Source organism: Hyla sarda, chromosome 6 (genome assembly GCF_029499605.1).
Source record: "Hyla sarda isolate aHylSar1 chromosome 6, aHylSar1.hap1, whole genome shotgun sequence".
NCBI lineage: Eukaryota > Metazoa > Chordata > Amphibia > Anura > Hylidae > Hyla > Hyla sarda.
In genome coordinates this window covers 14336013-14354077 of record NC_079194.1, presented here as the reverse complement: position 1 = coordinate 14354077, position 18065 = coordinate 14336013, and the positions used below count along the sequence as shown (strand labels likewise).

The following is an 18065-nucleotide window of genomic DNA, read 5'->3' as shown; positions in this document are numbered from 1 at the left end:
TCTTTCTTCTTTCCGCACGTTGTGATATTTTCAGCCATTTTCCGCGAGATAATTTGATCCGCACTCGGACGTGGTCTGTGGATTTATGGCCGCTGTGTGCGTGCGGTACATTTGGCAGGATTCTCCCTCTCACGTTACATCTTTATGTATCTTCAGACCTTTGATGAATGTGTAGCAGCTGGAGGATCTGACTGCGCCCCAGAGAAGCTTTGGCTTCAGATCCCGTTCTTCTGCGGACACAGCTCCGAGTGCTGGTAAGGAAACCGAACCGCTCGCCTCCCAGATCGGGAATCTACGCTCCGAAACAATGAATGTGAACGTGGAGGAGCCGCGTGGTGCACTGCAAAAAAGATTTTACTTTAAGGGTGCGTTCACACGCTTTTAGGTTTTTGCGCGTTTTCCGCTGCGTATTTGAAAGTGGGTGGGCTCTTCTCGGCTGTCCGAAGCAGATTTTCCACCGCGGAATTTACGCTGCGGAAAATCCGCCGCAGTTCCTGCTGACTTCAACGGTGCTTGCGGCGGATTTTCCGCAGCGTAAATTCCTCCGTGGAAAATCTGCCGCGGACAGCCGAGAAGAGCCCGCCCACTTTCAAAAACGCAGCGGAAAACCCACAAAAACAAAGAGCGTGTGAACGCACCCTAAAGTTTGTTTTTTATACTGAAACGTTGTGCATTATCCAGCATTGGACCATCTAGATCAGTGGTCTTCAACCTGCGGCCCTCCAGATGTTGCAAAACTACAACTCCCAGCGTGCACGGACAGCCAACGGCTGTCCGTGCATGCTGGGAGTTGTAGTTTTGCAACATCTGGAGGGCCGCAGGTTGAAGACCACTGATCTATATGCTGCTTAGAATAGGAAAGTGCAGCACATACATCTATTTATTCCATTAAAACCAGGGATACATGTGAAGATTCATGTACGTGGTACATGACATTCTTAAAGAGGTACTCTACAGGTACCCAAAAGTTTACTTTTATTCAGAAATCTTAACCCTTCCAATACTAATCAGCTGCTGTGTGCTCCACAGGAAGTTGTGTAGTTCTTTCCAGTTTGACCACTGTGCTCTCTACTGCCACCTCTGTCCGTGACAGGAATGGTCCGAAGCAGGAGCAAATCCCCATAGCAAACCTATCCTGTCAGCAGAGGGCACTGTGGTCAGACTGGAAAGAACTACACAACTTCCTATGGAGCATACAGCAGCCAATAAGTACTGGAAGGATTAAGATTTTTTAATAGGCAGCCTTCAAGGGAATCTATCTCCCGCAGTGGTCTCCAAGTTGTGGACCTCCAGATGTTGCTAAACTACAACTTCTAGCATTCCCGGACAAGCATGCTGGGAGTTGTTGTTTTGCAACATCTGGAGGTCCGCAGGTTGAAGACCACTGATCTATATGCTGCTTAGATGAGGAAAGTGCAGCACATACATCTATTTATTCCATAAAAACCAGGGATACATGTGAAGATTCATGCGTTTTGGTACATGACACTCTTAAAGAGGTACTCTACAGGTACCCGAAAGTTTACTTCTATTCAGAAATCTGAATCCTTCCAGTACTAATCAGCTGCTGTATGCTCCCCAGGAAGTTGTGTAGTTCTTTCCAGTCTTACCACCGTGCTCTCTGCTGCCACCTCTGTCCGTGATAGGAACGGTCCGAAGCAGGAGCAAAACCCCATAACCAACCTCTACTGCTCTGGACAGTTCCTGACACAGACAGAGGTGGCAGCAGAGAGCATTGTGGTCAGACTGGAAAGAACTACACAACTTCCTCTGGAGCATACAGCAGCTAAGAAGTACTGGAAGGGTTATGATTTTATTAATAGGCAGCCTTCAAGGGAATCTATCTCCCGCAGTGGTCTCCAAGCTGTGGACCTCCAGATGTTGCACAACTACAACTTCTAGCATTCCCGGACAAGCATGCTGGGAGTTGTAGTTTTGCAACTGGAGGGCCACATTTTGGAGACCACTAGTCTGAACTAATGGTTCCCGACTTTTCCGCTGTCAGGGCTGTTAGAATTAGGTGCTCGGAGTCGGAGCTCCCTGTATTCAAAATCTCCTCAGTCCGTCTGTCGAGGTGCATTGTCCAATCAGGAGACCATTAGGCTATGTTCACACATCTCCGTGCGGACAATCCGCAGCCTACAGACGCAGACACAATATGGACAACACGGGAATGCGCTGTCTCGTAGACGGCAATGCATTCTGTGCAGAGTTCACAGAAAGAATGGACAGGTTTATTCTTTCTGCGGACACGGAAATCAAAATTTCCATGCCAGAAACATCTGGCGTGGAAATTCCGCTGCGTGCATAGCAGAATCCTACTAAATACAATGGGACTCTGCTGCTTCTGAATCTCCGTGCATAATTCCAATGCGGAATTCTGACGTGTGATCGTAGCCTCAGAGCTGTCAGCCATGACTGGGCACATAAATCGAAGAGCCTCCTAGACACACTTGCCGTAGGCGACCCGGACCTTGGATGTGCAAGTTGTCTGACCAAAACTGTTACACTCCTTAAAGGGGTACTCCACCGAAAACATCTTATCCCCCTATCCAATAAGGGGATAAGATGTCTGATCACAGGGGGGTTCGCGCCTCTAGGGACATCCATGATCCCTGGGCTGGCAGCGGCAGCGTCCTGAACATTACGCCACGCCCCCTCCATTCATGTCTAAGGGAGGGGGCGTGGTGGCTAGTACATAGCCTTCTCCCATAAACATGAATGGAGCAGGCGGGGCGGCCGTATTCACCAGTCATCGGGCACCGAATGATTGGGGTGCCACAGCGGAGATCGCGGTCCCTTTGGATAGGGGATAAGATGTTTCCAGCGGAGTACCCCTTTAATACAAGACTGAAAAACTCAGTTTTAAAACATAACCTTTCGGCTAGGTTCACACTACGGAATTTCCGTCTGCACTTCCGCTTTGAAATTGCAGGCGGAAATTCCGCTTGCTAAAATGTCTAGTGTAGTGAATGGGTTTCCGTTCACAAATTCACACTTTGGAATTTGTGAACGGAAATTTCCGCCTGGAAATTTTCGCCTGGTGTTGCTCTTTCTTCAGGCGGAAATACTCACGGAACACATTGCAGTCTATTGGAGACTACAGTGTCCGGGCGGTCCTAACGCCGACAGATTCAGTCAGCGCCGGCCGCACTCGGAATCTCCGGGCGGAAATTTTCTTCCCGGAGATTCCGTAGTCTGAACCTAGCCTTACTTTATATATCTAAAAGTAGATAAACCAAAGGAGTCTTTAAAAAAAGTTAAACTTCTAGTGCTGCAATTTTTTAAGGGAGATAATGTCCGATACACAGTGGGGATGTAAGTAAGACAATGCTCCTCATTTACTAACAGCATTCCAACTCTTTTTGTCATGTTGGCGCCTAAATTCCGTGTAAATTCTGATTGTACGACAGAAAAAACCCAACAGAATCAGTGAAAAAGAAAAAAAAAAGAAAAAAACTACAAAATGGGCGTGGTTTTGGGAAAAAGAGGCGTGGGACACGCCTCTTTTTCCCAAAACCACGCCCATTTTGTAGTTTTTTTCTTTTTTTTTTTTCTTTTTCACTGATTCTGTTGGTTTTTTTCTGTCGTACAATCAGAATTTACACGGAATTTAGGCGCCAACATGACAAAAAGAGTTTCATACATTTCATCCAAAATCACTCGTCTTTTCTGAAACCCCCTCTGAAATTCATGTGAATTTTCTGGGAAGAAAACCCTACACTTTAAATAAAGCATGTATAAAGTTTCCGAAAGCGGAGTAAATGAGTTAAATACCATGGAAAAAAAAAAGGTCGGAACAACAAAAAACGCAACAAAACCTCCACTCTTAGTAAATCAGGGACAATATGTCAGATAATGACCCCTAGAGGACAATTGTGACCCTGATAAGGATTTCTGGTAATTCAAAATCAAATCCCGACGAGTTTCCCCACCCCCCAAACGATGGCAAGGTTCATCAGGGGACATGAGACGGGATCATACAGAACAAATAAATCAAAGTGGATAACGTGGCCTAGTTAAGTAAAAAAAAAAAAAAAAGATACAGTAAACAACTATGCATAAATAAAATAGCAGGGTCCAAACGTGGACCACTCAGATGGCGCACAGATACAATGATGGGGGGCTGCTGCAAGATGTGCCAATCAGCAGGGTCTCCTTAGATTGAGGGCTCAAAGCCGTTGGGGTTCAGGGCATTTGATCAGTTAAATATCATACAATGTATCCACTTAACTTTATACCCAGTGTGTCTAGGCTGTCCGGACATGATGGAAGTTGTAGTTTCACAACAGCTGGAGGCACCCTGTTTGGGGAACACTGGGCTAGGTGCTAATATTTTGGAGGATAATGAATCTTTCACTGCATTTTGTTTCAGTGTTAATTTCTCTTTTCATCGACTCATTAACAAAGCGCAGACAATAAGAACAGATGGCGATCATTTCCAGCGACCATTATCGGGGGGGGCCCCCGCCTTTTTACAGCTTCTATTCATTACGTTCCCACATGCCATAGATCCCCCGACCTCTGCCCGTCTTCACTGTGCACACGTGTTCCGTACAATCTGGTGTAAGTCATCTTGTCAGCCACAACATAAGCAAAACGAGAAAACGGGCAGTATACAAAGTCTAAGATAATAGGGAATAGAATAGTTGGAAACCATGAACCCGATACGTGCGCGAATATTTGCGCAGTAATTTCTCATGATTTTTCAATATTTCTGCTCGCAGTCATGCAGCTATGTACTCACTAGGGCAGTGTTTCCTAAGCAGGGTGCCTCCAGCTGTTGCAAAACTACAACTCTCAGCATATTGGACTATATAGTAGTAAATAGTATAGAACAGTGTTTCCCAACAGGGGGTGCCTCCAGCTGTTGCAAAACTGCAATTCCCAGCATGTTGGACTATATAGTAGTAAATAGTATAGAACAGTGTTTCCCAACAGGGGGTGCCTCCAGCTGTTGCAAAACTGCAATTCCCAGCATGTTGGACTATATAGTAGTATATAGTATAGGTCAGTGTTTTCCAACCAGCAGTGCCTCCAGCTGTTGCAAAACTACAACTCCCAGCATGTTGGACTGTATAGTAGTAAATAGTATAGAACAGTGTTTCCCAACAGGGAGTGCCTCCAGCTGTTGCAAAACTGCAATTCCCAGCATGTTGGACTATATAGTAGTAAATAGTATAGAACAGTGTTTCCCAACAGGGGGTGCCTCCAGCTGTTGCAAAACTGCAATTCCCAGCATGTTGGACTATATAGTAGTAAATAGTATAGAACAGTGTTTCCCAACAGGGGGTGCCTCCAGCTGTTGCAAAACTGCAATTCCCAGCATGTTGGACTATATAGTAGTAAATAGTATAGAACAGTGTTTCCCAACAGGGGGTGCCTCCAGCTGTTGCAAAACTGCAATTCCCAGCATGTTGGACTATATAGTAGTAAATAGTATAGAACAGTGTTTCCCAACAGGGGGTGCCTCCAGCTGTTGCAAAACTGCAATTCCCAGCATGTTGGACTATATAGTAGTAAATAGTATAGAACAGTGTTTCCCAACAGGGGGTGCCTCCAGCTGTTGCAAAACTGTGGGGATTTGCTTCTAAACTGGGAGGTTCCAGAGACACGTGTCATCAGAGAGCACGAAGACAGAAAAGAACAACCTTAACTTCAGAAGCTCATAAGTACTGAAAGGATTAAGATTTTTTAATAGACATATTTTACAAATCTGTTTAACTTTCTGGAGCCAGTTGATATATATAAATAAAGTTTTTTTCCTGGATGACCCCTTTAACTTTGGGGCAAATATCACAGAAGAATTGTCAGACCATCGTCACACACAGGTACAATAACATGACCAGTGCAGGTTTATATTCATAGCGTGGTGTTTCCCAACCAGGGTGCCTCCAGCTGTTGCAAAACTACAACTCCCAGCATGCCCGGACAGCCGTTGGCTGTCCGGGCATGCTGGGAGTTGTAGTTTTGCAACAGCTGGAGGCACCCTGCTTAGGAAACACTGCCCTAGGGAGAACACAGCTAAAAAAGAAATATTGGGGCGAAAATCACAGAATTGCGAGACGACCGTCACACACAGGTACAGACACTATAGTTTGAACTACACTAATTTTACAGCCCCTGTAGCATAGTCAAAAAAAAAAAATAAAAAAAAATCTTGGAATACCCCTTTAAGAACATATGCAAATTAGGCTTTGGAGCCCACTGAGTATTCCTCTTAGCCAGTATACAGGGAGGAGGTGGGGATTACAGTACAGACTAGTGACTGTCAATCGGGGGTAGAGGAGGTGACCAGCGCACAGAGGGGAGTGACTTACTGGTATAGGGGCGGAGCTGTGCTGGGCTCTAGAAGCGAAAAGAAACGCCCAGTGGACTCCAAAGCCTAATTTGCATATCTATTTGTCTCAGCGCTGGAGGAGTCAATTAACTACTGAGGTGTGTACAGAATCGGGGTCAAATGGCCTATACAGCCAAACCCTTAGTTTATATCCTAGAAACCTAATAAAAAGCGGATTGTTTACACCTACCCTCCATGTGATAGCTTATGTTAGTCCTAACATGTTTGTTGATTACTACTTTCAGCAAAAATATTGTTTTTACCCTAGAAAAACAGCTCTAAAGTCTTGGCCACTAGGTGTCTTCCTTTTCTGCAATCTGCTGTCCACTGCCTGTTGTCAGGGAATTTCTGTCACTAGTAACAGAGAGAACCAGGACAAAACACCGGATGTGAGAGGAGGGGCTCTGCTAGGTGCGAGAGAGGGAGAGAGCCTGGGCTTGTGCATGCTAGCTGAACCAGTCTACCTGCTGAAGATGATCCAGAAGGGTAAATCAAGGCTTCCCTCTCATTTCTTATCACCCATATAAAGATCAGGCAGCTGTCCTTTGTATAAAGACCAGTGTACCCACTGCTGTATGTCCAATGATGCCGTGTAACGTCCCCCTCTCTTTAGCTTCTCAGTAACAACTACTGTAACCCCTTCATTGCTGCTGATGTTTTTGGCATTTCTGCTCACCTAGCAGCTTCCAAACCCAGTGCATCAGTTACCCCTTCTCCCTCTAAATTCCATCTATAGTACTGTACTGCGCAGTGTCAGCCTGTTCAGTGCACTTTCTTCAGCGTCCCCCCCCAAAATCATGTTACCTGCCAGCACTGTTCTGCTCCCCCCAATTAATGATCAGCCCAGCTGGGTACTACTCACAGATGTCAAGCACTGCCCTCCTCCTCTTTGTTGGGGGCCGCCGGCGATGGAACTCGCTGTACGCCAGTGGTCTCCAACCTGCCGGCTTCTTACATGACAGTGGGGCATCGCTCCGGCCGGTGATAGGCTGACGGCTGTCCACGTTCCAGTCCCCTGCGTGCGGCCGAGGTGGGTGAGTTAAAAGTTTATTTTCTGTATCTTTTGCAGCCCGGGCATAGGTATACAGCAGTGGTCTAAAACCTGCGGACCACCAGCTGTTGTAAAACTACAACTCCCAGCATGCCCGGACAGCCGTTGGCTGTCTGGGCATGCTGGGAGTTGTAGTTTTGCAACATCTGGAGGTCTGCAGGTTGGAGACCACTGGCGTACATTATAGAGTTCCAGCGCCCGGTGGCCCCCAACAAAGAGGAGGAGGACAGTGCTTGACATCTGTGAGTAGTACCCCGCTGGGCTGATCATTAATTGGGGGGGGAGCAGAACAGCGCTGGTGGGTCACGTATGATTAGTTCCCCGATGTGGGAACAGCGCTGCGCTAGGCTGATAATACATTCCCGAGGGGGAGGGGCCCAACTGGTATTGCGGTATGGGGGAAAATTCATATCGAGCAGCCCAAAAAATTCGGTATTCGGTATGAACCGGTTTACCGCCCAGCCCTATTGTCAGCTGCGCACAAGTCCCGCCGGTATAGTCCATCTGGTACTGGAGAAAAGTACATCCATAACTCGAACCACAGGGGTCATCAAAAATGGAACATCGTAGGAGCGCTGGACCATCAAGGAATGGAAGTCGGAGAGTGGAGTGCAGGAGGTTTATTGTTTAGAAGGTATAAAAACAATGCTTCACATTAGGTGTTTCGAGACCCGACCGGTCTCTTCGTCAGGGATATCAACACTAATACAGGGAACAGATCTATAATGCACAGTGTAAGAATGGTCTCGGGTCACGACACCGGAACGTTATCGGTACCAACTATTAAAATTACTTTAAAAACATTTCCACAACAAAATCACAAGTATTTTGTTGTAGAGCAGTATTACATACGACAAACATCAAAAATTATTATTATTGTTAAAAGTAGTGTGTAAGTGATGGAGCGGTAACAACGTATAGAGGATCATACTGATTCTCTATACGTTGTTAACGCTCCGTCACTTACACACTACTTTTAAGTTTACATATACTGTCATCTGTTACGGCAAACGTATCCATCTTTCCGACCACTAGAGGGCACTGATCATACTGATCAGTGCCCTCTAGTGGTCAGAAAGATGGATACGTTTGCCGTAACAGATGACAGTATACGTAAACTTAACGGAATGCGTCGTTGTGTTTAACCTTTAGCAGAGACGTCAAGATTGATAGTATGTGTAGGGTATACGTCACGCTGGCACTAAGAGGGGGCAGGGCTATGAATCAAAAATAAACAAGGCTGGAATTGAGGATACGGTGCCGCTTGGAGAAAAGCGCAAAAAGTCAAAGAACGCAGCGAGACCGGTAAGTGGATTTTGGTCCATATGGTTTGGCATCAAGACGTTTCAAATGATATACTATCTATTTATTCACGGGTAGATGGTTTGATGTTGCGGGAGATCTGTATAGAGGGAACAGCAAATGTAAAAAAAAAAAAGGGATAACCTCACTGATCTCAGTCCTTTCGGGGCTAAGGTGGCCATTTTGTAGATCCGATAGGTTTCCGGACGTTTCAACTGTTGTTGTCATCAAAAGGACCAGAGTCAATCGGTGTAATACGTATTGGGTCCGGATGTTCAGGATGAAGTCACGTGCAATGTTTGGAGAGACCGTGCAGGAGGAACTTTTCCCTGATATTTAGACGATGTTGGTTTAATCTCAGATGGATTGGTTGTGTCGTCCGCCTATATATTGTAAAGGACACACATTGCACTCAATCCTATATATTACATAATCATTCTGACAAGTTAGTCGTTGTTGGATCTGAAATTGTTCTCCCGTGGTCTGAAAGAAGAATTCTGATAATTCATGCGGGATTTGGTTGCAACATAGACATCGCGGGTTGAAGCATTTATAGCTTCCCTTGGGAAGAGGTTGACCAAAGGCATCTAATTGGGCTTGTGTTCTTTTGTTTTTTTTTATTTGACTGGGTGCAAGTAGCGCCTTTAGTGATGGGGCTCTACGATAAGTGAGTCTTGGACGTTTTTTTGAGGAAAATGTCCTCTTTGAGAATATGCCAATGTTTTTCAATGATTCTTCTTACTTAATGGGAACAGGTTCTGTATGTCGAAATAAAATTATCAGAAAAATCAGTAGTGTTTTGCATGATTTGTGTTTGCACTTTGGCGCGGTTGTAAGCGTTACTCAGAATGTGCTCTGGATAATGTTTTTGCCTGAAGCGGTCACCTAGTACTTGCGATTGAGATTTAAAGATAGATGGATTTGTAAAAAAAATTTCTGATCCTCTTGTATTGTGAATATGGAATATTGGTAATCCATTTTTTAAAAGGGGCGCTATGAAAAAAGTAATGGGAAATACAGACGTCAAGAAAATTAATATTCACTGTACTGTGCTCCAGAGTGAAGTTAAGGCTACAGACGTCAAGAAAATTAATATTCACTGTACTGTGCTCCAGAGTGAAGTTAAGGCCCCATGAATTTTTATTTAGCTGAGAGATAGTATCTGGATGACCTCTCCAAATAAAGAAGAGGTCATCTATATAGCGCCGATACGTAACAATGTGATGCATTAGTAATGGATTATTCCAGATGTGGATAGTCTTAAATGCCCCCATAAATATATTGGCGTAGGCTGGTGCGACCTTGGCACCCATCGCCGTGCCAAGGCGCTGATTGTAAACCGAGCTGTGGTAAATGAAAAAATGATTATGCAAGATGTAGGTTAGCGCATCCATCAGAAAATCACAGTGCGGTTTGGTGATTTGCGGATCGTTAGTTAGAACTTATTGTCCACACTGGAGGCCAAGTTTATGGTCGACCATATTCACAATACAAGAGGATCAGAAAAAACTGTACAAATCCATCTCAATCGCAAGTACTAGGTGACCGCTTCAGGCAAAAACATTATCCAGAGCACATTCTGAGTAACGCTTACAACCGCGCCAAAGTGCCAACACAAATCATGCAAAACACTACTGATTTTTCTGCTAATTTTATTTTGACATACAGAACCTGTTCCCATAAAGTAAGAAGAATCATTGAAATCCATTGACATATTCTCAAAGAGGACATTTTCCTCCCTGAATGTCCAAGACTTATCGTAGACCCCATCACTAAAGACGCTACTTGCACCCAGTCAAATCAATAAACAGAAACAAAAGAACACAAGCCCAATTAGATGCCTTTGGTCAACCTCTTCCCAAGGGAAGCTATAAATGCTTCAACCCGCGATGTCTATGTTGCAACCAAATCCCGCATGAATTATCAGAATTCCTCTCTCAGACCACGGGAGAACAATTTCAGATCCAACAACGACTAACTTGTCAGAATGATTATGTCATATATATATGATTGAGTGCAATGTGTGTCCTTTACAATACATAGGCGGACGACACAACCAATCCATCTGAGATTAAACCAACATCGTCTGAATATCAGGGAAAAGTTCCTCCTGCACGGTCTCTCCAAACATTGCACGTGACTTCATCCTGAACATCCGGACCCAATACGTATTACACCGATTGACTCTGGTCCTTTTGATGCCAACAACAGTTGAAACGTCCGGAAACCTATCGGATCTACAAAATGTCCATCATAGCCCCAAAAGGACTCAATGAGATAAGTGAAGTTATCATTTAACCCCCCCTCCCCCCTTTTTATTTATTTTTTGACATTTGCTGTTCCCTCCATACAGATCTCCTGCAACATCAAACCATCTACCCGTGAATAAATAGATAGTATATCATTTGAAACGTCTTGATGCCAAACCATATGGACCAAAATCCACTTACCGGTCTCACTGCGTTCTTTTTCTTTTCTCCGAGCGGCACCGTATCCTCAATTCCAACCTTGTTTATTTTTGATTTATAGCCCTGCCCCCTCTTAGTGCCAATGTGACGTATACCCTACACATACTATCAATCTTCACGTCTCTGCTAAAGGTAAAACACAACGACGCATTCCATTAAGTTTACATATACTGTCATCTGTTACGGCAAACGTATCCATCTTTCTGACCACTAGAGGGCACTGATCATACTGATCCTCTATACGTTGTTAACGCTCCATCACTTACACACTACTTTTAACAATAATAATACGTTTTTTTGTTTGTCATATTATGTAATACTGCTCTACTGAAAATGTGATTTTATTGTGAAAATGTTTTTAAAGTAATTTTAATAGTTGGTACCGATAACGTACGTAATCCACTGTCGTGACCCGGAACCATTCTTATGCTGTGCATTATAGATGTGTTCCCTGTATTAGTGTTGATATGCCTGACGAAGAGACCGGTCGGGTCTTGAAATGCCTAATGTGAAACCTTGTTTTTATACCTTTTTAAAGGGTACCTCTCATCAAAAAAAACTTTTGATATATTATAGATTAATGTATGCAGAATAACTTCACAATTTCATGTTATTACAAAATATGCTTCTTTCTATTTAATTTTCCACTTTGAAGAAATGACCACTAGGGGTCTCCCTACCAGTCCTGGCAGCAAGCATTTCAGACTCATGCTGGAGTCCTAAACACTACGAGCTGCCAGTCTGCTTTGTTCACAAAGGAGAACACTCAGAGCTGCCAGCCTGCTTTGTTCACAGCCTGTTTGGCTGTGAACAAAGCAGGCTGGCAGCTCTGAGTGTTTAGGACTCCAGCATGAGTCAGAAATGCCTGCTGACAGGACTGATCGGGAAAAATACAATAGAAAGAAGCATATTTTTCATTAACATGCTATAGGAAAGTTATTCAACATTCATTAACCTAAAATATATCAAAAGTTTATTTGATGAGAGGTACCCTTTAAGGAAAAAACCTCCTGCACTCCACTCTCCGACTTTGCATCCTTGATGGTCCAGCGCTCCTACGTGTCCCATTTTTGATGACCCCTGTGGACCCCAGTTATGGACGTTCTCTGTGATATAACACGTCCAGTCACATGGGCTTCGGTCTGTGTACAAAATAACCAGCCCAGGATTAGTAGACTGTGTCGCTAAGCAACCCCAAAGACTGGTGTAATATTAATGCATTATTTTAATTAAAAATATCCAAAAAGCAACATAGCACTTTCCCATTTTCCGCAGAGAGGACACACAGCTGTGCGCGCAATTTCCAGGACGCAGCTTATTGTAATGAGAACAGGAAAATGTGTATTCTCGCCAAAGGACTAATTCATACTGAATAAGGACTCGCCCTCCTATACCTGCAGCGAAGACTTTATTTTTATGTATTTAATTTTTATCTTCTCCAAAACTATAAAATAGTCACACATGGCCGATTCTACTCTAGTATATTAACCCCTTAATGACCAGGCAATAGTACTTTGAAATGACTTAATAAAAAAAATGTGTATATACACATTATATATATATATATATATATATATATATATATATATATATATATATATACAGTGGTCCCTCAAGTTACAATATTAATTGGTTCCAGGATGACCATTGTATGTTGAAACCATTGTATGTTGAGACCAGAACTCTATGGAAACCTGGTAATTGGTTCTGAAGCCACCAAAATGTCATCCGAAAATAGGAAAAAGTGAGAATTAAAGAAAAATAAGTAGATAGCAAATATAGATAAAGCAAATCCTTATATATAAAAGAAAGAAAGATCTGCTGGGAGCTGTAATCACTGTCTATGTCAGTGTTTCCCAAGCAGGGAGCCTCCAGCTGTTGCAAAACTACAACTTCCAGCATGCCCGGACAGCCAAAGGCTGTCCGGGCATGCTGGGAGTTGTAGTTTTGCAACAGCTGGGGGCACCCTGCTTGGGAAACACTGGTCTATGTAGAGGACAGGAGCTTCTTCAGGGTTCTGTACAGTACACGCAATGTACTAAAAAAGTTAAATGGAGTCGCCCTTACCTGGTGTCCAAAGGAGCAGGTGACCTTGGTACAGGTAAAGATTACAGAACATGTAATACCTCCCTGTACTGTAGGGAGCGCTACCAGACACCAGTCAGTGCATACACTTCAGTAATACAGGTAAAGAGTACAGAACATGTAATACCTCCCTGTAATGTAGGGGGCACTACCAGACATCAGTCAGTGCATGCGCTTCAGTAATACAGGTGTTTTACCAGTAAATTGCCCATTCTGATTGGTCGGTTCTTCCGGCCATTGAAACGTTGCACAGATCTGGACTGTCCGTAGCATTGTATGTTGAGTCTGGTTTCAACTTACAATGGTCCAGAAAAGACCATTGTATGTTGAAACTATTGTATGTTGAGGCCATTGTAGGTTAAGGGATCACTGTATGTATGTGTGTGTATAATATATATATATATATATATATATATATATATAATAAAAAAAAAAAATTGAAAAAATGTCTTTTTTGTTTATACTTAGTACATGTAACGGTAAAATGATCTTTATTCGGTAGGTCTATATAACAAAGATACCCAATTTTGTCCAAAAAACAAAGCTTTTTAAAGAAAAGTATAATTAAAATTGCCATATAACTTTTTATTTACATTTTTCCCTATACAGTGATGTGTGAGGGCTCATATTTTGGGGCAGTGATTTATAGTTTTTATTAGTAACATTTGTGTATTAATTAAAGTTTTTTGGTATTTGGTGTTTTTTACATTCAGACAATTTTGCAAGCGGCGATACCAAATACATATAATTTTTACTATTTTTTTTTTTTTTTTAAAGTTTTCGTATGTTTTTTTTTATTTATAAAATGGGAAAAGGCAGCATTGCTCGAGGGTTAATGATGAAAATCGGTGCCATCGCTGGTGATTGCAGCCAGTACTCATCTGCTCCTGAGCTCCCTTTATAGTGCCCTAGCTCTCAGCCGACATATACTTAAACAGCATTCTTGGTGAAGGCGTTAAAATTAATGCACTTAGATTTCGGTCAAAATCCTGTCCTATGTTACTAAATAAAAGGCAAAAAAATGAAAGTAAATGTAACTACTGTACAATAAAGTTCAAACTGTTCATACTGGTGCAAATTCATTGACCACTGATGGGATCCACTGTGCAGCAGATGAGGCACCGCAGAACTGCATGGCCGTACAATTACATAGAACTATGGGGGCAGCTGGACACAGCGGACATCGGTCATCAGTATTAGAGAGTCAGGGGTGTACCAAGAGGTTACCGCTCTGTTGTTCCATCATCACCCTATGCACTGGTCATAGAGATGTACGGAGTATAACAGGAGGCTGAACACTGGTTCATCTTCTGGTTTCCTTCCTGCACTGGTCATAGAGATGTACCTGGTATAACAGGCGGCTGAACATTGACGTTACTCACCGAGCGGCAGGAAGAGGCTCCCCCGCACCCGTCCCTCCCGCATCGGTTCCCAGCTCACTCCTTCCCCCATGAAGCTCCTGTCCTGGGTGCCTCCAGTTGTTTTACCACTACAACTCCCAGCATGCCTTGACAGACAATAGATGTCAGGGCATGCTGGGAGTTGTAGTGGTGAAACAGCTGGAGGCTCCCTGTTAGGAGAACTAAGGGTGAAAGTGGGCCCCCCCAGCAGGCATCAGTGACGTGGTGCCTGCTGGGGAAGTCTGCCTGGTAGTGAGCACACTACCAGGCAGACTAAATGCCATTTTTAAAATAGTATAAAAAATAAAAAAAAGGCAGGGAGGGTGTTAAGGATAGAAGGGCAATAGGCAGGGACAGAAAAAACCCAAAAACATGATGGTGGGAGCTACCCTTCCTGCACTGATAATAGAGATGTACTCGGTATAACAGGAGGCAGAACACTGAATGGTTCAGCTTCTTGATAGAGAGAACTACGTGGCCGTACAGTTACAGCTGCACAATCTGGCAATAGAGGAGGCGAGAACTATGAGGGCAGCTGGATCTATAACAAATCTGCCTAAAAAATCCATATTTTCCGCTGCATGTGGCCAAACCCATATGGTGCGACCTACAATAACTGCTTCATCCTACAAAACAAAACAAGACCTTTTTAAATTGTATAGATGTAAAAAAAACAATATGTATGATGGTATGCGAGAAGACAAACAAGGGGTTAATCTTCCACATTTGGTCCTTTTAGTTAGAATCTGGATTCATTGTAAACCCTTAATTGCCTCCCATCGATCGGTCATTACATCAGAGTGGGATATAACATCAATGAATCAGCGGCTCTTCGGTAACATGGCGGCCTCTATTCTACACGCTGAGAATTTACTAATTAGTTGAATCTTGGTGTAAACAAACAGCGGGATATCAAGGAAAGGTGTAAAATGTTGTTAAATATTTATGAGACGATCGAGGTCTCATTAGACTTCTAGCGAGTGCGCTGTACACAGCACGCCATGCATCCCGCCGCCGCCTCCTCCTCATAACGGCAGATGTTATCGATAACCAATATTCCCTCTAAGCCTCTGTAACTGGTGAGCCGGGCAGTGTCAGACCTAGAGGATAGTTAAATTAACCCAATTAATGGCCGTAAATGTTGGCACCCCTGAAATTTTTCAATTAAATGAAGTATTTCTCACAGGAAAGGATTGCAGTAACACATGTTTTGCTATACACAGGTTTATTCCCTTTGTGTGTATTGGAACTAAACCAAAAAAGGAGGAAAAATAGCAAATTGGACATAATGTCACCAAACTCCAAAAATGGGCTGGACAAAATGATTGGCACCCTTAACTTAATATTTGATTGCACACCCTTTGGAAAAAATAACTGAAATCAGTCCATTCCTATTACCATCAATAAGCTTCTTGCACCTCTCAGCCGGCATGTTGGACCACTCTTCCTATAACCATCAATAAGCTTCTTGCAGCTCTCAGCCGGAATGTTGGACCACTCTTCCTATAACCATCAATAAGCTTCTTACACCTCTCAGCCGGAATGTTGGACCACTCTTCCTATAACCATCAATAAGCTTCTTACACCTCTCAGCCGGAATGTTGGACCACTCTTCCTTTACAAACTGCTCCCGGTCTCTTATTAGAAGGCGCCTTTTCCCAACAGTAATTATAAGATCTCTCCACAGGTGATCAATGGGATTTAGATCTGGACTCATTGCTGCCACTTCAGAACTCTCCAGCGCTTTGTTGTCATCCATTTCTGGGGGCTTTTTGACGTATGTTTGGGGTCATTGTCCTGCAGGAAGACCCAAGATCTCGGACACATACCCAGCTTTCTGACACTGGGCTGTACAGTGCGACCCAAAATCCATTGGTAATCCTCAGATTTCATGATGTCTTGTACACATTCAAGGCCCCCAGTGCCAGAGGCAGCAAAACAACCCAAAACATCACTGACCTCCACCATATTTCACTGTAGGTACTGTGTTCTTTTCTTTGTAGGCCTCATTCCATTTTCGGTAAACAGTAGAATGATGTGCTTTACCAAAAAGCTCTATCTTGCGCACTGTGGACAAAGACAAATCTAGATCTCTGGAGATGGACTTGTAACCTGGAGATTGTTGATATTTTTCCAAAATTTGGGCCCTCAAGTCCTCAGACAGTTCTCTTCTCCTCTGTCTGTTGTCCATGCTTAGTGTGGCACACACAGACACACATTGCAAAGACTAAGTGAACTTCTCTCCTTTTATCTGCTTTCAGGTGTGATTTTTATATTGCCCACACCTGTTACTTGCCCCAGGTGAGTATAAAGAAGCATCACATGCTTGAAACAATCTTATTTTTCCACAATTTTGAAAGGTGCCAATAATTGTGTCCAGACCATTTTTGGAGTTTGGTGACATTATGTCCAATTTGCTTTTTTTCCTCCTTTTTTGGTTTAGTTCCAATACACACAAAGGGAATAAACATGTGTATAGCAAAACATGTGTTACTGCAATCCTTTCCTGTGGGAAATACTTCATTTTCTAGGAAAAATTTCAGGGGAGCCAACATTTACATGACATATATATATTTTACAGTGCTCCCTCAAGTTACAATATTATTGGGTTCCAGGACGACCATTGTATGTTGAAACCATTGTATGTTGAGACCAGAACTCTATGGAAACCTGGTAATTGGTTCTTAGGCCCCAATATGTCATCCAAAAATAGAAAAAGTGAGGATTAAAGAGAAATAAGTAGATAACTAATATAGATAAATCAAATCCTTACATATAAAAGTATGGAATGGAATCTATGCTTTACTGTATTTAAACCTGCTCCAACATGGTCTGACATTTCAGCGTACTTTCAGCTGATGTGACTTGTCGCTGAAAAGTCGCTATTGATCAATTCCGCACCAATGCATTTTTCCGTGTAAAATAGACTAGAATGCATCATGTGCTAAAAATCCTCTAAAGCAAAAAAGTCGCACATATTTAGACTGAGACTGTCTGTGCGACACATTTAGACGGGAAAAAGCAGTGTAAATCCTTTAATAAATCTCCCCCATTGTGTCCTAAAAAGTAACATGGAGCCGCCCTCACCTGGTGTCCAAAGGAGCAGCTAACCTGGGCACATGTAAATAGTACTGAACATGTAATACCTCCCTGCACTGTAGGGGGCGCTACCAGACACCAGGCAGTGCATACACTTCAGTAATGTCCATTCTGATTGGTCAGTTCTTCCGGCCATTGACACACTTTGCAGATCTGGACTGTCCGTAGCATTGTATCTTGAGTCTGGCTTCCAGAAAAGACCATTGTATGTTGAAACTATTGTATAACATCCAAAAGAGGAACAGAAGGCACAGTCCTAGCATAGCACAACACCTTAAACAAAAATGTAACCGCACAGTCTGATTAGTGTCCAGCGACCG

The 18065-nt window shown here is 43.2% G+C and overlaps 1 protein-coding gene across 1 annotated transcript in view; it reads left to right on the top strand.

The window, feature by feature from the left end:
- The window catches only part of HS2ST1 (heparan sulfate 2-O-sulfotransferase 1), a 161641-nt gene that overhangs the window by 135555 nt on the left and 8021 nt on the right, over positions 1-18065 (top strand). Inside the window, exon 5 of the mRNA XM_056523212.1 lies at positions 157-254. Within this exon, the coding sequence (XP_056379187.1) occupies positions 157-254 (98 nt within the window). The remainder of the gene's footprint in view (positions 1-156; positions 255-18065) is intronic.